Genomic DNA, 20,931 nt, shown 5'->3' on the forward strand with positions numbered 1-20,931 from the left:
GGGGTCGTCGTTGATAGGTTTAATCTTCATATGTGTGCATACACACACACACACACACACACACACACACACGTATATACACTCTCGAAAGAGTTCCCGACTAAAACGGTTGCGATCAGGGAACAATAGTAAAACGTATTACTAACCCAACCAACTGAACAATGAATCTCCGACACCCCCTCGTTTGCCTCATTCGTACGAATACAAACAATGTATGTACATATATGCATATATATATATACAGGTAAGAGAATCGTTCTCTCTACCTTTCTCTCTCCCACCTACCCTTCTTTCGCTTTCTCTCTCTCCCTCTCTCTTCTGCTAATGCATCGCGAATGCTTTCGCAGGCTCTTCTGGATTAATTAACAAAAAAGGTCTCCTCCATTCAGCAAACGCGGTGCACTCGATATTTTAAACGCGAAGAACGGGATTCGAGGTAGTAAAGGGTTGAGGTTGAGTCTTTCAATCAAGTTGGGGATATTGCACTCTCTCTCTCTCTCTCTCTTATTCTTTTGGATGCGTGCCGAGTAGTCCTATAGGACAATAACGATAAGGATAACGATAACGATGGAAGAAAATCCCTAAGATTCTCTCTCTCTCTCTCTTCCTCTTCCTCTCTCTATCTTTCTTCTTGATTGTGAATTTAGAGAAAAACGATTAGCCTACTAGAGAAGTGCATTTGGCTGCCGCCTTTCTCCGAAACGAAACGAGAAACGACTCTCTTCTTCTTCTTCTTCTTCTTCTCTCTTTGAATTATATATATATATATATATATATATATATATATATATATATAACGACTTCGATAAGATTCCTGGAGAACACAGAAGAAAGGAGGTAAAGCAAGAGGAGGAGAAGGAGGAGGAAGAGGAACAGTAGCTGAAAAAGATAAATATGCTTATGTCTGGATAACAAGAAGATAACATTATAGCTTTCGATTGTTCATCACGTACGCGTCAAAGATATATATACATATGTATGTGTTTATATATATCATTACCACATCCATTCTTTTTTACGATTAAAAAGATAATTACTATATATGTATGAGTAGGAACTTATTTATCCGTTAGACAAAGATGTAACAAAAAATATGCTGCAAAACTTTAAAAATACATATGTAAGAGATGGTCTATGTATATACATGTGTGTAGTATGTGCATCTGTCTCTGTATGTGTGTGTGTGTGTGTTATATGTATGTGTATATCGATTCTAAAGAAAAATAATTCCTTTATGTAATTTTGGAATTTTTAAAATAAAGCGTGAGAAAAGAAAGTAATATATCTTTTAACATATTCCATATGTCTTAAATCATTTTCGTAATCAGCAGCTCATATATATATATATACATATATATAGTGTTCGCGTTTTCCTTGCAATTCATGAGTTATGCTAATTACAGTCTTCCTCTTTTTTTTCTTCACCTTTCGTCGACTTTACGATTCAACCTTATCATTTTCTAAATTGTTTCGTATCGCTTTAGCCGTGCTTGTAAAAAAAAGAAAAAAAAAAGAAAGAAAGAAGAAGAAGAAAATAAGAAAAGAGAAGAAGAAAAGAGAAGAAGAAAAAAATACATCAGAACTGCACGAAACTTAGATTAGACGTAAGAGTTAAAAAATAATAATAAAAAAAAAAAAAAGAAAAGACAGAATTGTACTTTTCCAATAATAACGTCGTCGTCGATCAAAGTCAGATGATAAAGAAAATAATATATATATATATATATATATATATATATATATAAAAAAGAAAGAAAGAAAAAAAATTAAAAAGGAAAACGAGGGAAAAAAATTGAATAGACACTTTGTCGATTAAACTCGTTCTAAACGATACGATAAATAATAGACACATCCATGTATATCGGTGTGTGTGTGTGTAATAATTGTCGTCAGCTGTCAGATCTCCCGACGTGAAAATCGACGCATCAAAGATCCCACTGTACGATTATGATTCGACCTGCTTCGAATAATGTTGACATACTAAACATTCTCGTGCCCCATCGTTATATGATTCATACGTATATATATGTATATATGTGTGTCACGTACATATATATATATATATATATACACATACATATACATATATACACACACATACATACATCATATGTGACAGTTATAAGTAGCTTATAAGTACGTTCCACGCATAACTATATTTAAACGCATGTAAAAAAAAATAAAAATAGTTTAAAAATATAAAAATAATTGCACATTTAAAACAATAATAAGTTAAAACGATATATATATATATATACACACACATATATAAATCGTCCATATAATATTATAAAAAATAAAAAAAGAAGTAATAGATAAAAAAACAGGAATATGTTCGTAATAAATATAATACAAAAGATAAATGTAAAAAAGTAAAGAAATCTATAAAAATCTAAGGATAGATAACTTAACTACCTTAACCAATTCATTTCCAATTGATCACTAGAATTTCTTCAAATGTATATACATATATATATGTATATAAACAAATGTTGATAAAATAATCAGTGTAACGAACGATAAAAGCGAGGACACATGGTTAAAATTTCGCACGAAAAGTACCTAAGTAGGGTATTAAAAATAAAAAAAAGGACAGACAGATAGAGATAGATAGCTAGGAAGAGGAAGAGAGAAAGAGAGAGAGAGAGAGAGATTGTCGAATCGACAAATACGGATTATCGGAACGAGATTTTCAGAGGGTGGCTCTGAGATAAACGCGTTCGAAGATATCTCTCGATGGTGTCATTACGTGTCCTCTTCTTTTTCTACGATTTCTATATACATACATATATGTATATATAATAGATTACATCAAAAGTTCTTCAATAAATCGAAACAATTCTAAATGATATTAAACATGAATTTTTCCTTTGACAAATCTTTTAGACTAATTTCACTTTTATTTCTTTATTTTATTTATCTATTTTTCTTTTTTTCTCCCAAATCGTAAAATTACGTAATTAATTGAAAGCTGACTGAAAAGTTTCGTAAAAAGAATAATTGATTTTTTAAATCACGTAGAAAGTTTTGGCCCATATAGAAACTTTTTGGGGCCGTTCTATATATATATATACATACACGATCTCTCTATGTACGATGTATACGAAAGGTTCGAACTCGTTTTAGAAGGTCATATTACGACGTACGCGAGGACTTTTGTGAATAAGTTACTATAAGTTGATACGTCGCACCTGTTTACGCAGCTGCAAATAACATCTAAAGAGAGAGAGAGAGAGAGAGAGAGAGAGAGAGAGAGAGAGAGAGAGAAAGAGAGAGAGAACAACGGGATCTTGTGTCCTTTCATTACTCCTAAACGCTTTCATGAATATAAACAATAACAAATTTATCGAATCGTATTCTTTCTCTCTCTCTCTGTCCTCTCTACGTTATATAATATTTTCGAGGATATAACTTGAAAAAAAAAGGAAGAATAAATAAACGTTAAAAATATTAAATAATGAATCTTTTCAAAGTTTGAAATTAAATGAAATATTAAAAGAACAAGAACTTCTTTTTTAAATAAAATTATCACATTTTTGATTCGAAATGAACTTTAGAACTTGACGATTAATCTATGAGGACATACAATTGTGTATGTGCGTTTCTATTGAATTGTATCTTCTATTCTTATCTTCTCGTTCGAATAATATTTAATGTTACTTTTTGGAGAAAATACTAATCTGAGACGGCTCGGATAACTGTGATAATAAAATAATTTTCGTAAAAACGAGGACGCATCTTTCTAAACGCAATTATGTATTTCTAAATTTTTTTTTATCAGTATACTATTATTAATGATATTTGATTTAATATTGTTATTATGTGAAATCGTAAAATTATGAAGAGAGAAAAAAAAGGAAGAAAGAATTGTCACGATAAAATATCGTAGTTACAGTATAACGATAAATTCTATCATATATGACCTTCATATATACATATATATAAAGAATATAATTTTTTATTATATAATATATATATAATAAAAAAAAATGAAGATATAACAAAATTATTAAAACTTCTCGATCAAGTAAAAAACGTATCGCAAGCTGGTCAACACTTATAGTTTAGAAATAATGAAAAACCGGAAATAATAATACTCGTGGAAGAATTGATATCATATCTACATAACGTTCGCACACACGCACGAAGAAGAAGAAGAAAAAAGAAAAAAAAGAGAAAGAAAAGAAAAATATAATCAAGATACAAAAATTATGAAAACTTATCGATCAAATAAAAAACTTATCGCTGGTTTCTCAACAGTTATAACATAGATACAACGGAGAACCGGAAATAGTAAAACTCGTTAAAGGATTAAGTAAGTAATTGACGTAACAGTCGAGAAAAGGTAATACAATAATTCTTAGATGTAGAACGATGGAATCGTTGGAAGGAAAACAACAGGACAACGAGACAACGAGATGAAACAAAACAAGGCCTTCCTAAAGGAGGAACTTAAAAAATTAAATTAAAGTAAAATAAAATCAAAGGAAGTCAAATAAATGGAACTAAGGCTAAAGTAAAGGCAAGTAAACGCTATCCCTCGTCGATCTCTTATCGACTACTTCGCTTAGCCGGTTCTTTCGTTAGTGTTCGGCCACAGAATGAAGGTATGTATGTACGTACGTACGTATATATGTATGTATGTATATACGTATACATGCATGTAAGTACGTACGTACGTATGTATCTGCGTAAAAGAACATAACTCGGTATAACTCGCGGAACAACTTCTCGAAGCTTACAACATCTCGACTCGAGTCTGTTGGCATCGTCCTCGTCCTCGTCCTCGTCCTCGTCCACGTCCTCGTTCACGTCCTCGTCCTCGTCGTTGGGGTGTAGTATCTCGACTGACGCCTTCTCGGACTTTTATTCGACTCTCTCGAGAAAGAGAAAGATAGAGAGAAAGAGAGAGGAGAATGGACGAAGAAGAAGTGAAAGAAAGAGAGAAAGAGAGAGGGGGGAAGAGAAGGGTCGAAAGACCGGCCGATGGGCTTGGAATGTGGCCGTTAAAGCGAGCGAGCAAAACGATCGGAGTCTCTTCGCACGATGTTTACTATCATCGTTGGACGATGCCGAAGAAGAAGAAGAAGGAAGAAAGAAGCAAAAAAGAAAGAAAGAAAGAAAGAAAGAAAGAAAGAAAGAAGAAGAAATAATGAAAGAAGAATCGGGACGAAGCGACACAGAGGGTGCTCGCGATAATAACGCGGGTCGATATACAACGGGCGTTATTTCGAGGCACTCTCGCGCTCTCGCAGGACTTTCGACAGGGTTACCTCGTCTCTCTCTCTCTCTCAAAACGAAAAAGAAAGAGAGAGAGAGAGAGAGAATGTAGGTAGAGAATAAGAAAGTATATACCCATAAAACACGTATAACGAATTCGTCGTAAAACGCACATTACTATTAACTATTACTACTACTACTACTACTACTACTATTATTGTTATTATTATTATGATTATTACGTATTAATCAGCTTACCTTGCCACTCTTCGCAGCCGGCGAGTTCTCGACGATGTCGTAAATTACGTGAGGAAGTCCCGCCGTCCCGAGAAGAGAAAAACCGAATCCAGAGGAGTCGCCGCGGTTCAGGGTGACCAGCAGCTCCTCAGCCATATTTCGTGCACATTGATCACCTCCCTGTCATTTGTGACGACGCACCTTCGCGCGAAACGAAAAATCGCACGCGATACACGCACCGTGCTCGCATGTAATGTCGTTGTTGTTGTTATTGTTATTGTTGTTGTTGTTGTTGTTGTTGTTGTTGTTATTATCGTGCTTTTTTTCTTCCTTGCCAACACCGTTGTCACTATTACCACCAACACCACCACCGTCGTCGTCGTCGTCGTCGTCGTCGTCGTCAGCTTCGTTTTCGTTTTCGTTGTTATTTCTTTCTTTTCTTTTTTCTTTTGCTTTCTTTTCTTTTCTTTTCTTCTCTCTCTCTCTCTTTTCTCGCTAGGTCGTCCCTTTCCCCCACCCACTAGTACCACCAACAGCAGCAGCAGCAGCACACCCCACGATTATTCTCTTCCTTCTCTTCTTCTTCCTCTTCTTCCTCTTCTTCTTCTTCTTCTTTTATCTTTATTTTCTTTCTTTTTTTCTCTCTCTCTCTCTCTCTCTCTTTCTTTCTTTCTTTCTTTCTTTCTTCCTTCCTTCCTTCCTTCCTTCTTCTCCTTCCTTAACTACCGTCAGTATTCCTGTATCTCGCTCTTCCCGTTTCTCGTTTTTGCGCGATACCCGCCACACACAGTCACGCGCGAGCGCGAATAAAAGAGAGAAAGAGACAGAGAAAAGAGGGAGGAAAAGAGAGAGAGAAACGACACGATTGCCCTCTCACACTTTTCGCGCACTGCACCGTCCGATACATACGAAATAAATGACTTTATTTCCCCCGTTTACACATTCTACTCTCTTTCTTTATCTATCCATCTATCTATCTTACCTATCTATTATATCTATTATATCCGTCTATCCGTCCATCCGTTCGTTCATCCATACATCCATCTATCAATCTATCTATCCTTCTTTACGTACGCCCGGCGACGCGTAGCCTTTCGTACGCGAACTTGCCAACAGAGAGAGAGGGTAGACAGGACAGATACACCGAGGACTGAACAGAACAGAACGGTATAGAACAGAACAGAACAGAACAGGAGGAAGAAAGAAAAAGAGAGAGAGAGAGATTAATACTTTCGTTGAAATCTTTCTTTTACCACTCCCGCGCGTTTCGCACTCGCGTGTGCTCCACCTAACAATCTCATTCGCGAAATCTTCTCATTAGAGACACGCTTCTCTCTCTCTTATGTTTTTTTCGACGAGGTATATGTACCTGCGCGCACACTACGCGGCGGCGTCGCGACGACCAACGACGTTTATCCTTGGCGGCGACTCGCGACCCACGACGCACGACCCATCGTTTACGTGTATACGTGTATGTATATATATATGTGTGTATATATTTTATATATGTATATACGTGTATATGTATGCAAGCGTGTACTCGTCATATATACATACATATGTATATGTATGAGAAATATATAAGAAGCGAGCGCACCTCCTCCCTGCCCGACGACCGGCTTGCGACTGCACGATGGCGCCACTGGAAAGGCGGCCTACCTTCCTTCTTCCCCCACCACGCTACCCTCTCAGCCTACTACGTTACTCGACCGAGCGATACTCTCTCTCCTTTCGAATTAAAACCAATCACTGCAGATATTTCGGTTTACGAATCTTCTCTTTGTATATTTTTTTTCTTTTGTTTATTTGAAACCTCGTCTTTTCCTTTTCTTTCCTTTATCTCATTGCGTATCGCGTAATCATATTCTGAGAAATATTCTCTTATCCTTTTCTCTCTCTCTCTCTGTCTCTCTCTCTTTCTTCTCCTTCTCTTTTCTCTTACGTATTTCTCTGACCAACCAGCGATATTCCTGTAAAGGAAAACAAACGTATTGTTATGTAGCAGGACCAACGACGTAACAGTATTATGTGATCGACTATTTGAATTCTGTCGGTTCATACCGCTCGTCTTTATCGCGTAATTTCGTTGATATTATTATTATTATAATAATTATTATTGTTATTATCATTATTATCATTATCATCGTTATTATTATTATTATTACTATTATTATTAATTATATTCGTTGATACGATCGGATATCGCTTTTATTTTATTTTTAGCAGATACGTAATGCGAATTTGAAAAAAGGAGAAAAAAATAGAATTAATGTAATCTATTTACTTGTAATTTATTTGAAAGTAATAATATTTACGACGATTACGTTCGATATCAAATTTGACGAACATCGGAAACATTATCGGCTTTCGAAATGATTAAACTAACAATAAGAATGTTGAGTAAAGAATTTATAAATTTTTTCTGATAGATACGTCTTTTTTATTATCTTCATTATTATTTGAAAACCTTCGAGATAATAACCTCTTTTCATAGTTATCTTTAGTGGAACGTTCGAATTGCTATCTCGTGACTTGACTTCGTCAGTAGCGAAAGCAAATATGGAGCCAGTAGCTCGTCTTGTGAAAGTATCGTTACCAAATTATTTGGCTGGATTACCGATTCCAGATACGATAGGAGGATGGTTTCGACTCGGTGGTAAGAAATATTAATTATTTGATTCGTTTTATGTCTTCGTTTAGTCGATCGTATATATTTCGTTTAAATAAAAAAGCATTTCGCAAGAGTGACTGTGCAGTAAGGTATCGTGTCGAACGTAATTATACTACTCCGAGCGAAGAAAAAAAAAAAGAAGAACGCAAATCAAGATTTTATATATTTGTTTCATAGTGACCGATTGGGCCTCATTGATTCCACCAACCGCTTTATTGGCCGGCATTGGTTATATGTCGTATAAAGCGTTTTGTCCTCATGGCAGACCGAAAGTAAGTAATTTACTTGTTACAAAACAATAAAGAAAATGTTACAACAATATTCTCTACGCAATCTGTATATCATTTAGTTATATTGATTACGTAACCTCAATTTTACTTTCTATTCTTTAAACTATTCTCAAGATAAGAATTTCTAAATATATAAAGACGACGTCGAATGACGTTTCTTTATTTGTATACTATTTTTATATAAGCTCTGTTAATTTGTTAAATACTATGTGCGTTTATCTTTTTATGATTGTCGTGAATAACTATAAAGTGTTAATGCCGATATTGTTAGATATATCCGAGTTATATACTTTTGTTTCAGCCATGTGGTCTAGTAAATCCTTCTATTAAGAAAGATATTAATAAAGTCGTAGATATTATTGATGTCGAAGATATAACAGAAAAGGCTGTTTTCTGCCGTTGCTGGAGGTCTAAAAATGTAAGTGCTTCTGACAATGTTTTTAATATTACGTGTAATCTAACTAAAATATTTGCTATTTATAAAGAGCAACTTTTATATATGACCTAGTTTATATTCATCTAAGAATTCTAGTTATGAAACTGGTGTTATGTAACAAGTGCAATAAGATTCTTTATCTACAAGTTCTTGTTTTCTGATATAATTTGAAAAAGCTTTTATTAAGTATATCGTAGAAAGAAGTATATGTAAAAATCAATAAAAAATTAAAGATTATAACAAAAATATTTTCTTATTACAGTGGCCATACTGTGATGGATCTCATGGATCACACAATAATGAGGTCAACGACAATGTTGGTCCCTTGGTCGTGAAGAAAGAGAAATAAATGTAAGCTGTCTGTTATTTAAGTACCGGTTGACACAAATACACTATACTATTCTATATGGTCAGTGAAAACAAATTCTTAAAGGTATGGAATAAGTATTTCACGTATCAAAGGATAAACTATTCATTTTTTTCTGTAGATAGCGCATTATTGTATTATCAAGGATTTATAGAAAAGGTTAACTATCAAGAAATAGGGCGTGCATGTTGTTTACCTGATTGTTGAAAAAGTACAGGAAATAATATATAAATAAATATACAAAGAGAAAAACAGATTGGATATACTAATTTAAAATTATTATTATTGTGTGGATTAAGATAATATTATTTGTATTAATTTTGTTTTAACTTACACTTTCTTAAAAAGTTTTCTTAATCCTTAAAGCATGTATGTACATATATATAGATTCAGTGATTTGCATAATATTTGGGTAACAGTTGTTTAAATAAAATGTATCTTATATAAAAAAATAACATACATGGTTTATTATTATCTTTGAAATATATACACCTATGAAGCATGCTACAGAAAAAACAATTTGTTTTTATCGGTAGCATAAATACTATTGTCTTTGTTAATATTATATATCTTATCGATTACACAATTTTGCTTTTAAAGAAATGATCACGTATTCATTAATCATATAATTCTAACACCTAGCATTCACATGAAATATTCACTCGTTGTCTTGTTAGTGTCCTGCATGTAATATAATAATTAATATATGAAACTGTGTATATGAAATAATTATCTTAATTGTATAAACATGACTTTCTACTCTAACGTCAATATTTTAATAATACGACAAAAATAAAATCTTTCCTTAAAGAAAATTTAAATGATATGATTTTACGTAGGAACACGCGTCAACTTACGTAGGAAATAGTAAAGTACGAAAATATTCGAGTGTAATACATCTGTTACAACAAACCGATTAAATACCACACAAAAATCGGTTATTATACATATATATATATATATGTGTGTATATATACGCGATATCACAGATTTTCAAAACTTCCTTTATCCCACGAAACTTGTAATACGAATCGTGAGTTACCTCGTGATCAGCATATGACTCAGCGAACATACATCAGACGATATACCATTCTTGCTTTCCCAAAGTCAGAGCTACAAAAAGTAATACATAGTAAATCCCTTCACAATATTATTAAAAAAATATATATATATATATATTATAACAGTACCTCAAAATGTCTCAAATCGTTCGTATCGAATTCCAACTCGTTCACCAATAATTCTCGACGTCCATATTTGCGTCTAAAAAAAAAAAAACAAAGAAAAGAAAAAAAGCAGAAAAAAAATTATTACAATCTATCGAGAAGATAATCGATAAGGAAAGAATAAAAATATTGTTATGAATATAAATAATTCAAACTATCTGCAAGATAAGATGTTATACAAATATATATGTGAATCATATTGCTCTTACTCGAGATATTGCTTCCAGATAACCATACTGATATATCCAATAATGATCACAACAGCAAATGTGATAGCTGTTACCAATGCAATAATACCAGGTGGCATACTTCCACTGCTATCTTCTTTATTGATAGATTCTTTGCTTTTCAGGCTTAATCCTACTTGTTCTACTTCTTTTTTCTTTTCTAACGTTACAGTACTGTTTTCAACTTTTATCTGATCCTTCTCAGAAGATACGGTGGTTATCTCGGAGGACACGTTAGTTATCTCGGAGGACTCTAAAAAAAATAATAATCTCGTTTGCATAAATATATACATACATACGCCATCAATATGCATCGTATCGTTTAAAAATAAATGTTAATACGAGCATAAAAGTAAAAATCGAATTATCTTCACGTACTTGATATCATGTTTGTCTCCGTGGTCGCGTTAATCAATTCAGGAGGAATTGTTTCGTACATCGTTGATTTTAATTGATCGATAACGTCATTATCGGTCTTTTTTGTGTCATTACTTACGTCCTTGGAGACTGGAATAATTTTTGATGAAATAACATTGTCTGTAGTGACGCTTTTTGATGTGGTCGAAAATGCACTTTCTATAAATAAAAATATAAATAAAAATATAAATAAATAAATAAATAAATAAATGATCAACCTGTTTCATTTATCGATTCAATCCAAATGTCATCGCACAATTAGAAAATTTCATTTACCTAAGACAGTGTTATTAACGGATGAATTAATTTTTTCCTGCTGCACCGTTTCAATGGTGGTAATATCTTCTTCGTCGCGTGGAGTTACGCAACACTGATTCAAATTCTTTTGCTCACCGGTAAAATTGTTTAGTTTTTGAATTTCAGTTACTTCATTAATTGGCGTTGTTTCTTCGACTGGTCGTTTCGTCGTATTTTGACGAGTATGATTCAGCCCAATCGGTGATTCGCTTACATTCTGTAACGTTGGGGGTAATCCCTTCGTTGATGATGCTGTTTTGATAAGATAATAAAAACTATCAACGAAAGAAAAATTTTATAGACGATATTCATTAAATTGAGAAATCTTTTTATCGGTGTATTGATCACGCGTTACATACCCCTTTCATTCAAGGACGTATCTTGATCTTTCTTGACGATCGTCGAATTCCTTTCAATGTCCTTAAGAGATTCTTTCTGATGATCTGTCTGATTTTTTTGATCCATGTGCTGTGTATTCGTTTGATTTATATTTTTTACTTCGGTTAAGATAGCTTTATTTTCCGATTCAATGGGAACCGTAAATGCTAGGTTTACTAAAGAAGAAAAGAAATACGTAGATAATTTGATAGTAAAAATTAAGTGGTAGGAATTGAATTTGATTAATACAGAAGTTGAATTCAATTGATAAAAGAAGAGACATGAGAACAATTCTATTCGTAAAGAGAAAGAGAGAGGAGGAAGATAGAGATATGTTATTATGATCCATCTTTCACACGATCCGTTTTTATCGTTCCTTCTAACGTACGTTTATTGTTCATTTATAATTACCATCTAATTTACATCTAATGTTCGAATCATATATTGCGAAATCGTTAAACGTTCTTCTCTTTTTTGTTAGTACTATACAAAGTCTATAGCTTTTTATCATACAAAAACGTTTTTATCCGTTTATAAGAATGATCGAAGGATGTGTTTAGAATTCTTTAGAATCAATTTATCGTACGCGATTATAACAACATTTTTTTTTATAAATTATGAATTTTATCGATTTATGAAACATGAAAAAAATATATATATACATACAAATATTAAAAATCTTTTTAGTTCGATTTATTCAACGCGATAAAAATAAAATTTCGATTTTCGTATCTTAAAATCAAGACCATTAATCATGAACACTCTTATTGAACGGATATATAAGATCGTTATTGTGTTTTATAAAAAAAAAAAAAAAAAAAAAAAAAAAATCAGAACTCTTTTTACAATAGAAATATCAAACATAAAAAATAAATATTTCAATTCTCCTTTGATTAAATCGAAACTATCGATCTTACCAAACATCAACACAGCAAGTAAAATCTTTAACGATAACTGAAACATGTTTGTCCAATTTGTTCAATCGTCCAAAAGTTCTGGATAATCAAAATTCGATGACAATGATGAACTATAATCTCTTTCTTGTTTGTTGCTTTATCACACTGTTATTTACCACGATCAAATCCTGTAACCAATCACATTTATATATATATAGATAGATAGATAGTATACATATAGAATATAGAATCGACAATATAGAATATGTACATATATATTTTTTTCAATATATAATATATATATTTAAAAAAATAAAAAATATAAATATAAAAGAAAAACAAAAGAACAAATATTATATATATATATAACTTTTTAATAAAAAATACTAAATATATTTTACTATTCACTATAAGAACACGCATAATATTTTTCTCTTGAAAAAATACATTTACATTCGGCTACTTTTTTTCTTCTCGTGTTATTTCAGTGGAAAATTACAGGTAGTATATACACCGTCGAGGTCGCGGTCATGCGATCGATCTGTATTTATTAATAACGAATTATGCTGGTCTATGCCCCATCTAAATAGTTACATCGACTAACTGCATTCTTATATTTCCTTTCCTACTTTCTTTTTATTTATTTATTTATTTTATTTTTAATAATTCTAATCTCAATAGCAATGTTCTTCAATATTGTAATGATGTTCGATATCGTCAAATTATATAATATTGAACATATTAGTACTTATATATAATGATATATGAATCATATTAATCATTATCCAAAAAGTTCGTAATTAAGAAAAATACATTTGTTTTTCGTTTTCTTTTCTTTTACTGTATCTTATTAGTAAAACAGAGGAAGAAAAAAAAACATAATTATCCCGTTATCGAAGAAAATACTCGATGGGATTTTTAGAAAAGAAGATAATATATTATTGCCCAAATAACTGATAACAGTCGCTTAAGTATCGAAATATTCTTTATCTTCTATATACATATATATACATAGCTATATATATATATGTATGAATGTATGTATATATATATATATATATATATATATATATCGCCATCTTTATTCTTTCTCTATATGTATACACTGATTAAAATAAAAAAGAAAGAAAGAGAGAGAAAACTGCAAAGCTCGATTTACATATTTTTAAAAGAAATAAATGACTGATAATTATAACTTTGTTTTAAAATTATACATAATATGTCATTCATCAAAAGCTAATATTTTCTTATTAACATCTACGATCGCTCTAGAAATCTTTAAAAAGCACGTGCCTTACACGCCATTCGACGGGTTTAACCCGATTACGTAAAACTTATTCATATAGAACCGTTTTATGTTTTCTTTCGAATAATTTTATTTTTATGAATAATTTTATATACACCTTCGTTAGAAATATTTTTCTTTACAATTATACGACGAACACGTAATCTTTCATTTTTACGATCTTTCAATGTAAATAATTCGATTAACCTAAAAAGAGAAAACAAATGTTTTTGCATTTTTTTGTCATAATTTAAATTAAATCGATATATTAAACAAACATAAGCACACGCGCGTACATATACATATATATATTTCTTTTCTCCAATCATATATGCGTATATATGTATAATTTCGATGATCGTGGAAAAAGAAAAAATAAATTATTGCACACACCATAATTCACGCACGAAATTTTTTCCATCGTAAACAAACACACGTGTGTACACACACGTACACATAAGTACACGCATACATAAATACACGTTATCACGTACAAAGGGGGACAAAGCACTCTAATTTTACATCGAAATTACCGAACCTATTTTAAAAGAGAATGGAAGAAAACACGGAAAAAAGGGCGAACAAAAAATGGCGCGCAATTTGAAAATGTACAAAGAAAGAAAAAAAGAAAAAAAAGGAAAAGAAAATAAAACACGAACAAAAAAGAACAATAAAAATAAAAATAAAAACAAAAGTATTTCGTGATCGTCTTATACACCTGATACTGAGTCACAAACAGAAATACTTCGTTCGTACGTACGTACGTACGTACGACATACATACCTATATACATACATATTAGAAACAATGCAGCCATATTAGAAACAAATTTTTTTATTTAAAAAGAAAAGAAAAAAAAAGATGTTTATTAATGAAATCTTTTCGATAAATAAACTATTAGCATATAATCGTAACAACGCGTCATCTCACGCACGAACATGTACACACACGCAAACACACACACACACACACACACACACGTATCTCTAACCAAGGAGATAAAAAAATATATCGAAGAAAAAAACAGATAGAAAGAATTCTTACTTCCGGGTTTAAAATATGCATGGAAGCACAAACCGTGTAAATAATTATAGATAACTTGATGTAGATTCCATTCCTCACGTGTTATTCCGCAACACAACGAATAACGAGTTTGGACGAAAATATACTTAACAGAAACACTTCTTTCTCGATGCAAAAGCAATCGCAAACTGAACGTCGGAAAACCACGGGAGTATCAACGTCGTAACGTTGAGAGGATAGAATAGGAGAAGGGGAGAGAGAATGTTATACGACGTGTTCTTGGTTTGTATGCATAGTATCACAGATACACAAACACATATATCGAGCCTGGATATTGTACTCACATGTATATTACATACACCTTTGGGATCTCTTTTCTCAAAGTATTTCCCGTAACACGCGATCTTAATTAATAAATTGTTAAGAAATTATATGATGAATTTTTTTAATAAAATAATTAATGTGTATATATATATATATATGTATGTAATTTTTTTCTTAAATATGTAATTATATATTATATATTAAACATTTGTTTATTAAATTTGTCTGTTTAATTATTAAGTATTTTTGTATTTATAAATTATTGTTAGAAATTTATATTTATTACATTTATTTATGTAATAATTATTTATTAAAAATGAAAAATGTAATAATAAACAAATTCATATACATATATTATATATTGTAAATACGTACATACATATATTTTTTTTAATTTTCATTCAATCAAAATTTTGTTTCATATCATGATGAAATATATCGAAAATTTACGATGTTGAATGACCGAAAGTTATTCTTTGTTCTCGTTTTTCAAAATATAATATTGCGTTTCGTTATTACCAATTGATGCATGTAAATGAATATATATATATACATACACAGAACACACACACACACACACACACACACACACACACACACACACACATAAAAGTTCTTGCTACGTAACGTGTATTACGAACGTCATATAACGTACGAAGAAAATTCAAAATGCTTATCCTTCCCGCTTTTCTTTTTTCAAGATGGTGGATTGCTTAGTAAGGTAAGTATATATGGAGGGGGAAAGAAAGAATGATTTAGTAGGGCGAATGCAAAGTATTTGACAAAAAAAAAAGAGAAGGGTGTATGCGTGTTCCGTTTCTTTTTTTTACGGAGCTACAAATAGCACATATACATATATATATATATATATATATATATATGCGTGTAGACATATATATACTACATACAATAAATATATGTATATATATATATGTATATACGTATACGTGTATTACTATATAGAATTTATGGAAGGTAACGTACGTCATCATGGGAATAAATTTGAATCGAAGGCCCTGGAGACTTAAAGTACGTCATCTTCCATTTTAAGAAATAAACTTCCAAGTAAATGTTTCATTCAATAAATTTCATTAATCAGTTTCATGCATCGACTGTCATACTATGTAGATGAGTCTTCTAAGATTCCGGTTTACATACTGACAAAAAATACGTTAACGCCATGCCCTCGTTTTCCTTTCACTGTTCTATGTAAAATGGATACGTTTGATCGAACTAGAACGTATTCATTTAACGATAGAAAAATACTATGGTTTCGCTTCGGATAATAAATTCTTTTTAAAAACTTTCTTCTCTGGTTATTAATTCAATATTATGTGATGAAGAATTTCAAATAATTGGCGGGAAAGTACAAGAAAGTATTTACGATGATACGATATTGTAAGATCTTTGATAACAATATTATATTAAATTTTCAAATTGAATATGTGTGTATATGTATATATGTATGTATGTATATATACTGCGTGGTAATAGATTGACCCTGCTACAGATGAAATCTTATTAAGCGTGAAACCCCTCAAAGTACTTAGGTAGGTAATTCGATATATGTGCAAGAAGTGAATGGGAACCAAGACGTAGTTTTATTGCTTTGTATTTAGCAAAGAAAGTAGATATTATCCGGGAACAGAAAAAGTCCGGCATTCTCACGAAATGCATGGATAATAGTAGTCTGGTCCTTTTAGGCAATGTCATTTCTTTTATCTTATTGTTGGAAAAATAAAACATAGAAAAAGAGAACTATCTTTTCTGATATATATTTATTATTACATTTTAGATTTAATCGATCGATTATTCTTTTTTTTATAATTATATTAAAATAATGATCTGAATATATTCAATGAATATAATTATACGTTATGCGCATATATGTATGTATGTATGTATGTATGTATGTATGTATGTATGTATGTATACACGACAAATAAATAAATAAATAAATATATATATCGTTTATAATGTTATTGTTTATGCGTTAAATCATGATTTAATAGAACACTTTCGATTGTAACGTTTATAACTTTAGGCTCACATTGTAAGACGTTATATTAATTATATATATATTTTTTTTTTTACTACAAACAAATAAATAAATATTGCGGATTCCTAAATATAGATTCATAAATATATATATTCCTATATATAGATATATATTATAAATTTATATATATATATATAAATTTAATATATATATATATATACATATACACATATAAACTTATCTAAATTTTTAAAACAAGCACTTTTTATTATTGCTATTCCATTTATCGATTCTTATTACAATTTTAAATAAACGAAATCCAAGTTTAGACATCTCCAAGCTAAAGCACAAGATATTGTATAGCATATTCTTAAAGTATAACTCTATAGTATAATGTACAATAATACAAAAATGTAGAAGTGAGTGCGTATATATTTTAAATTATGGCTTTTAACGTAAGTGACATTGTATTTTTTTTTTTTTTTTTTTTTTTCAATGAATTATTTATTCTGGATCATAAGTAGTAGTGTTTTGCTAATTGTGATATAAATATCTTTAATGAACTTTAAAAAATAATTATTGATACTAATTGTAAGATGTCTGATTATAGATATTATAATTAATATGAAGCACTATGAACACCATTATTTTTTTTTCAAAGGCACAGTAAACTTATGTATATATATAGATAAAGCTTTATACGGAGAGAACAATATTCATATAAAATTTAAGTTCATTTTTTACTACAGCAAAGTTATTTGAAGATTACTTGTTTAATTTGAATATTATTGTTGACGCTCTATATATAAATGCACTTTTTAAACTGGCTAAAATTTCATAATATTCATTTTATAGTTTACAGTGAAAAATATCTATTAATTTTGTATATTTAATGCTCAAAGTAGAGCGATAATATTTCAGAGATAGTTAAGAAGTCAGTGTTCAATACTTCTTCACATTGAAAGCTGTCTGTATATCAATCACCTAGATACACCTTTAACAATAGAAATTTACATCAATGAATGAACATAAAAGATATCAAACAAAAAAGAATATACCTACACGATCTTTAAGATGGTACAATTTGTAATCTTGCAGGAATTTATCAAAACGTATTTGTATACGTTAAATTTGATTCTAAACAATTCAAAGATGTCATTTTCTTCTTAAATCTATTACTTCCACAGGTGCATTTGGATTTAGCTTACAATGTTTTGCTTTCTAAAAATGAAACAAAAATTAAAAAATTATTATATATGAAAATAATGATCGATTAATACACCTACCATATAAAGCGGAGGCTCTGTTGGATGAGGATGAAAACCGGTCTCTCTGCAATTAGCTATATAATCTAGACCATATTCTGGAGTCAGAATAAAGAAAGCTGTCCTACATGAACATATTAGATATTATAAATATATTTGTGTACAAAAGAGAATTATAAGATATAATTTTTAATACAATTTCATTATTGCTTACTCATCATATTTGGGTGCGCAAACAATAGCAATTGCCTCTGCCATCATAAGTTGATAAGAACAATGAGTGTGAAGATCCACACTAGATAGAAAAGCTGTTTGAGTAGGATGCGTCTATAAATCACAAAAATTTCAATTTTCGTTAAAATAATATTAATTACATACATAAAATATTATTAATATTATATTTTATACATACATGTATCCATCCAAGAGTAATTAAATTATGATGATCTTGAAAGTCAAAAATATCCTCTTCATTGAGTGTTAAACAGGAATCAGGAGAACCTGTTTGTTGTGGAATTAATAAATGAGTGATCAACAATTTATTTTGTTCCAATTTTCCTGTTAGTATGCCACATGTTTCTTTATTATTTGTTGTGTTACTAAATGCTAGCGCAAGGAAATTTTCTATCAGTTTGCTAGGCAAAACAATATCACGTAATTGGCCACTATCACCCAAAAGTATGGTAGGCTTTGTTGAACGATCCACCGTAGGTATACTGCTAATAGATATTCTTGATGTGATAAAACGGTTTAAAATGTTATATATGTATATTTATGTAAATAGAGGTGATACTTACTTATCCTTTAAAGATTGAGATCTACTAGTTATGGATAAACTTGTCGGTGGCTTAAGACTTGGCGTGGGCAACTTTACGGATCTCGTATCATCAGTTGTCACCAATAACGTACTTGCAGCAATCTTAGCAGCTTTCACAGCTTCTAATGCTGCTAATTTGTTTTTTCTTTCCTCTTCTTCTTTTAATCTACATAAGTGATAAAATATATTAATATATATGATGATAAATTCATTATGCATAAAAATAAAATATATTAATTATACCTCTGTTCTTCTTCGTGTTTTAATCTCTCTGCATCTGCTTTTTCAGCTTTTTTCACATCTTCCAAATATTTATCTAATAAAGCTTGATACTGTTTCAATAATTGTTTCTTTAATTCCTCTGCTTTTGGAATAACTTCCCGCAATTTTTGCTTATTCATCGCTTTATCTTTTGCTGTTACCATATGATACATCTGATGATGCTGCATTTTTTCTACAAAAAGCCTAAAAAGAATCTTTCTCTAAACCAGTGAAATCTCTTTTCTATTATAGTATCTTATAATATATACAAAACCTTACGTTATAAACTTTAGATATAAATGATATGCTTCTTCATAGTTGCCCTCCTTGACATATACATCAGCTTGTGTGATCATTTGTATTCCAGAACGATAATATCTAAAAATTATATACAAATATATAGACAGTACATATACAAGTGTATAAAAGTATAAAATTGTCGCTTTACGGAATGTAATTTTTTATTATTCAAAATACCTATGAGGTGGAATGTTATGATTTATTTTCACTCTAGAAGCTTTCTCAGAGAGTATTTTCAAACGTGTTTCCGGATCCAATATTCCCTCCGCTTTATACAGAGACTGTGCTGTGTGCTTACTTTCTGATTTATTCCTCTCCATTTTAAAAAGGTTACGTTAATTTAAAAAAACGTATCAGGTGTACGATCTACGTATGGAAATACGTATGCTAAAGGAATGTGATCATAGAACGAAATTATAGGGAAAAGAAAAAAAAAAAAGAATGAATTATATACGAATGTATTTATAAGGACAAGATAACTATATGAGACAACTGCTATAGAATATAATCGTCTAATAAATCGAAATAAAAATATTTAGAAACGATGACGTTCATTATATCGATGAAAAGATCTGAAAGATATAATTAGTGAGATAAGCGTTTAACACGATTGAAGAAATACGTAAACTCTCTGATAAATTCAGATAAATTGAATGATATAGCAGCGTCTGTTATCAAAGAGCATAGAGAAAATATAATATAGATCTGACAAGCGCGCGCAACAAACTTATTTTTTTCTCCTTTATCATTAAAACATTACGTTCTACGTTACCGACAATACATGAATAAGAACAAATAATAGCGCTGTTGATAACAGAAGATCGAACGACGAATATAACGATATTATTTTTGTTCAAAGATCAAAACTAACTAATTATTTCAAATATATTTTCATAAACAATTTTTGAGAAAAAGTTAATTTTTATTTATATGGGAGTCAATCGTTATTAAATTGTAGAGAAATATTTCGAACAATAAAATGATTAACAAATATC

The 20,931-nt window shown here is 30.6% G+C and overlaps 4 protein-coding genes across 18 annotated transcripts in view; 1 reads left to right on the top strand and 3 right to left on the bottom strand.

Annotated features, from left to right (window-relative positions):
* Positions 1–7,096, bottom strand: part of LOC127062479 (PH and SEC7 domain-containing protein-like) — a 65,349-nt gene extending 58,253 nt beyond the window's left edge. For 4 of the 10 annotated variants that reach the window (XM_050990764.1, XM_050990761.1, XM_050990767.1 and 1 more), the window contains exon 1: positions 5,479–7,096. In XM_050990764.1, the coding sequence (XP_050846721.1) occupies positions 5,479–5,613 (135 nt within the window). In that variant the 5' untranslated portion in view covers positions 5,614–7,096. Of the gene's footprint in view, positions 1–4,742; positions 5,407–5,478 lie in introns of those variants that run through there. The other 6 variants (XM_050990758.1, XM_050990760.1, XM_050990763.1 and 3 more) reach the window with 6 other exon arrangements.
* An 852-nt stretch (positions 7,097–7,948) lies between these two features.
* On the top strand, positions 7,949–9,676 carry LOC127062482 (CDGSH iron-sulfur domain-containing protein 2 homolog). 3 transcript variants are annotated; one of them, XR_007781144.1, is made up of 5 exons: positions 7,949–8,113; positions 8,306–8,400; positions 8,720–8,836; positions 9,117–9,263; positions 9,343–9,676. XR_007781144.1 is itself a non-coding variant. In XM_050990775.1 (5 exons), the coding sequence occupies exons 1-4, from the start codon at positions 8,017–8,019 to the stop codon at positions 9,201–9,203; spliced, it is 396 nt and encodes a 131-aa protein (XP_050846732.1). In that variant the 5' UTR covers positions 7,952–8,016; the 3' UTR covers positions 9,204–9,205; positions 9,343–9,676. The 3 variants fall into 3 exon arrangements, 2 of the variants coding, with proteins under 2 accessions (XP_050846732.1, XP_050846731.1); XM_050990775.1 differs by having other exon boundaries at positions 7,952–8,113; positions 9,117–9,205; XM_050990774.1 differs by having other exon boundaries at positions 7,952–8,113; positions 9,117–9,676.
* Positions 9,677–10,267: 591 nt separating this feature from the next.
* LOC127062481 (uncharacterized) lies at positions 10,268–15,263 on the bottom strand. Of its 2 annotated transcripts, none has more exons than XM_050990772.1 (8): positions 14,992–15,263; positions 12,684–12,850; positions 11,748–11,942; positions 11,368–11,640; positions 11,053–11,250; positions 10,657–10,927; positions 10,412–10,484; positions 10,268–10,334 (listed from the first exon to the last, which is right to left on the bottom strand). In XM_050990772.1, exons 2-8 carry the CDS (start codon positions 12,727–12,729, stop codon positions 10,329–10,331), a joined length of 1,062 nt encoding a protein of 353 aa, XP_050846729.1. In that variant the 5' UTR covers positions 12,730–12,850; positions 14,992–15,263; the 3' UTR covers positions 10,268–10,328. The 2 variants fall into 2 exon arrangements, with proteins under 2 accessions (XP_050846729.1, XP_050846730.1); XM_050990773.1 differs by having other exon boundaries at positions 15,025–15,261.
* Positions 15,264–17,539: 2,276 nt separating this feature from the next.
* Positions 17,540–20,792, bottom strand: LOC127062417 (STAM-binding protein-like A). Of its 3 annotated transcripts, none has more exons than XR_007781133.1 (9): positions 20,114–20,792; positions 19,916–20,014; positions 19,619–19,840; positions 19,356–19,541; positions 18,971–19,274; positions 18,773–18,885; positions 18,580–18,682; positions 18,356–18,514; positions 17,540–18,287 (listed from the first exon to the last, which is right to left on the bottom strand). XR_007781133.1 is itself a non-coding variant. In XM_050990597.1 (8 exons), exons 1-8 carry the CDS (start codon positions 20,254–20,256, stop codon positions 18,449–18,451), a joined length of 1,239 nt encoding a protein of 412 aa, XP_050846554.1. In that variant the 5' UTR covers positions 20,257–20,791; the 3' UTR covers positions 17,540–18,448. The 3 variants fall into 3 exon arrangements, 1 of the variants encoding a protein (XP_050846554.1); XR_007781132.1 differs by having other exon boundaries at positions 18,971–19,277; positions 20,114–20,790; XM_050990597.1 differs by having other exon boundaries at positions 17,540–18,514; positions 18,971–19,277; positions 20,114–20,791.
* Positions 20,793–20,931: the final 139 nt, after the last annotated feature.

The sequence above is a fragment of the Vespula vulgaris genome, chromosome 3, assembly GCF_905475345.1.
Source record: "Vespula vulgaris chromosome 3, iyVesVulg1.1, whole genome shotgun sequence".
Taxonomy (NCBI): Eukaryota; Metazoa; Arthropoda; class Insecta; order Hymenoptera; family Vespidae; genus Vespula; species Vespula vulgaris.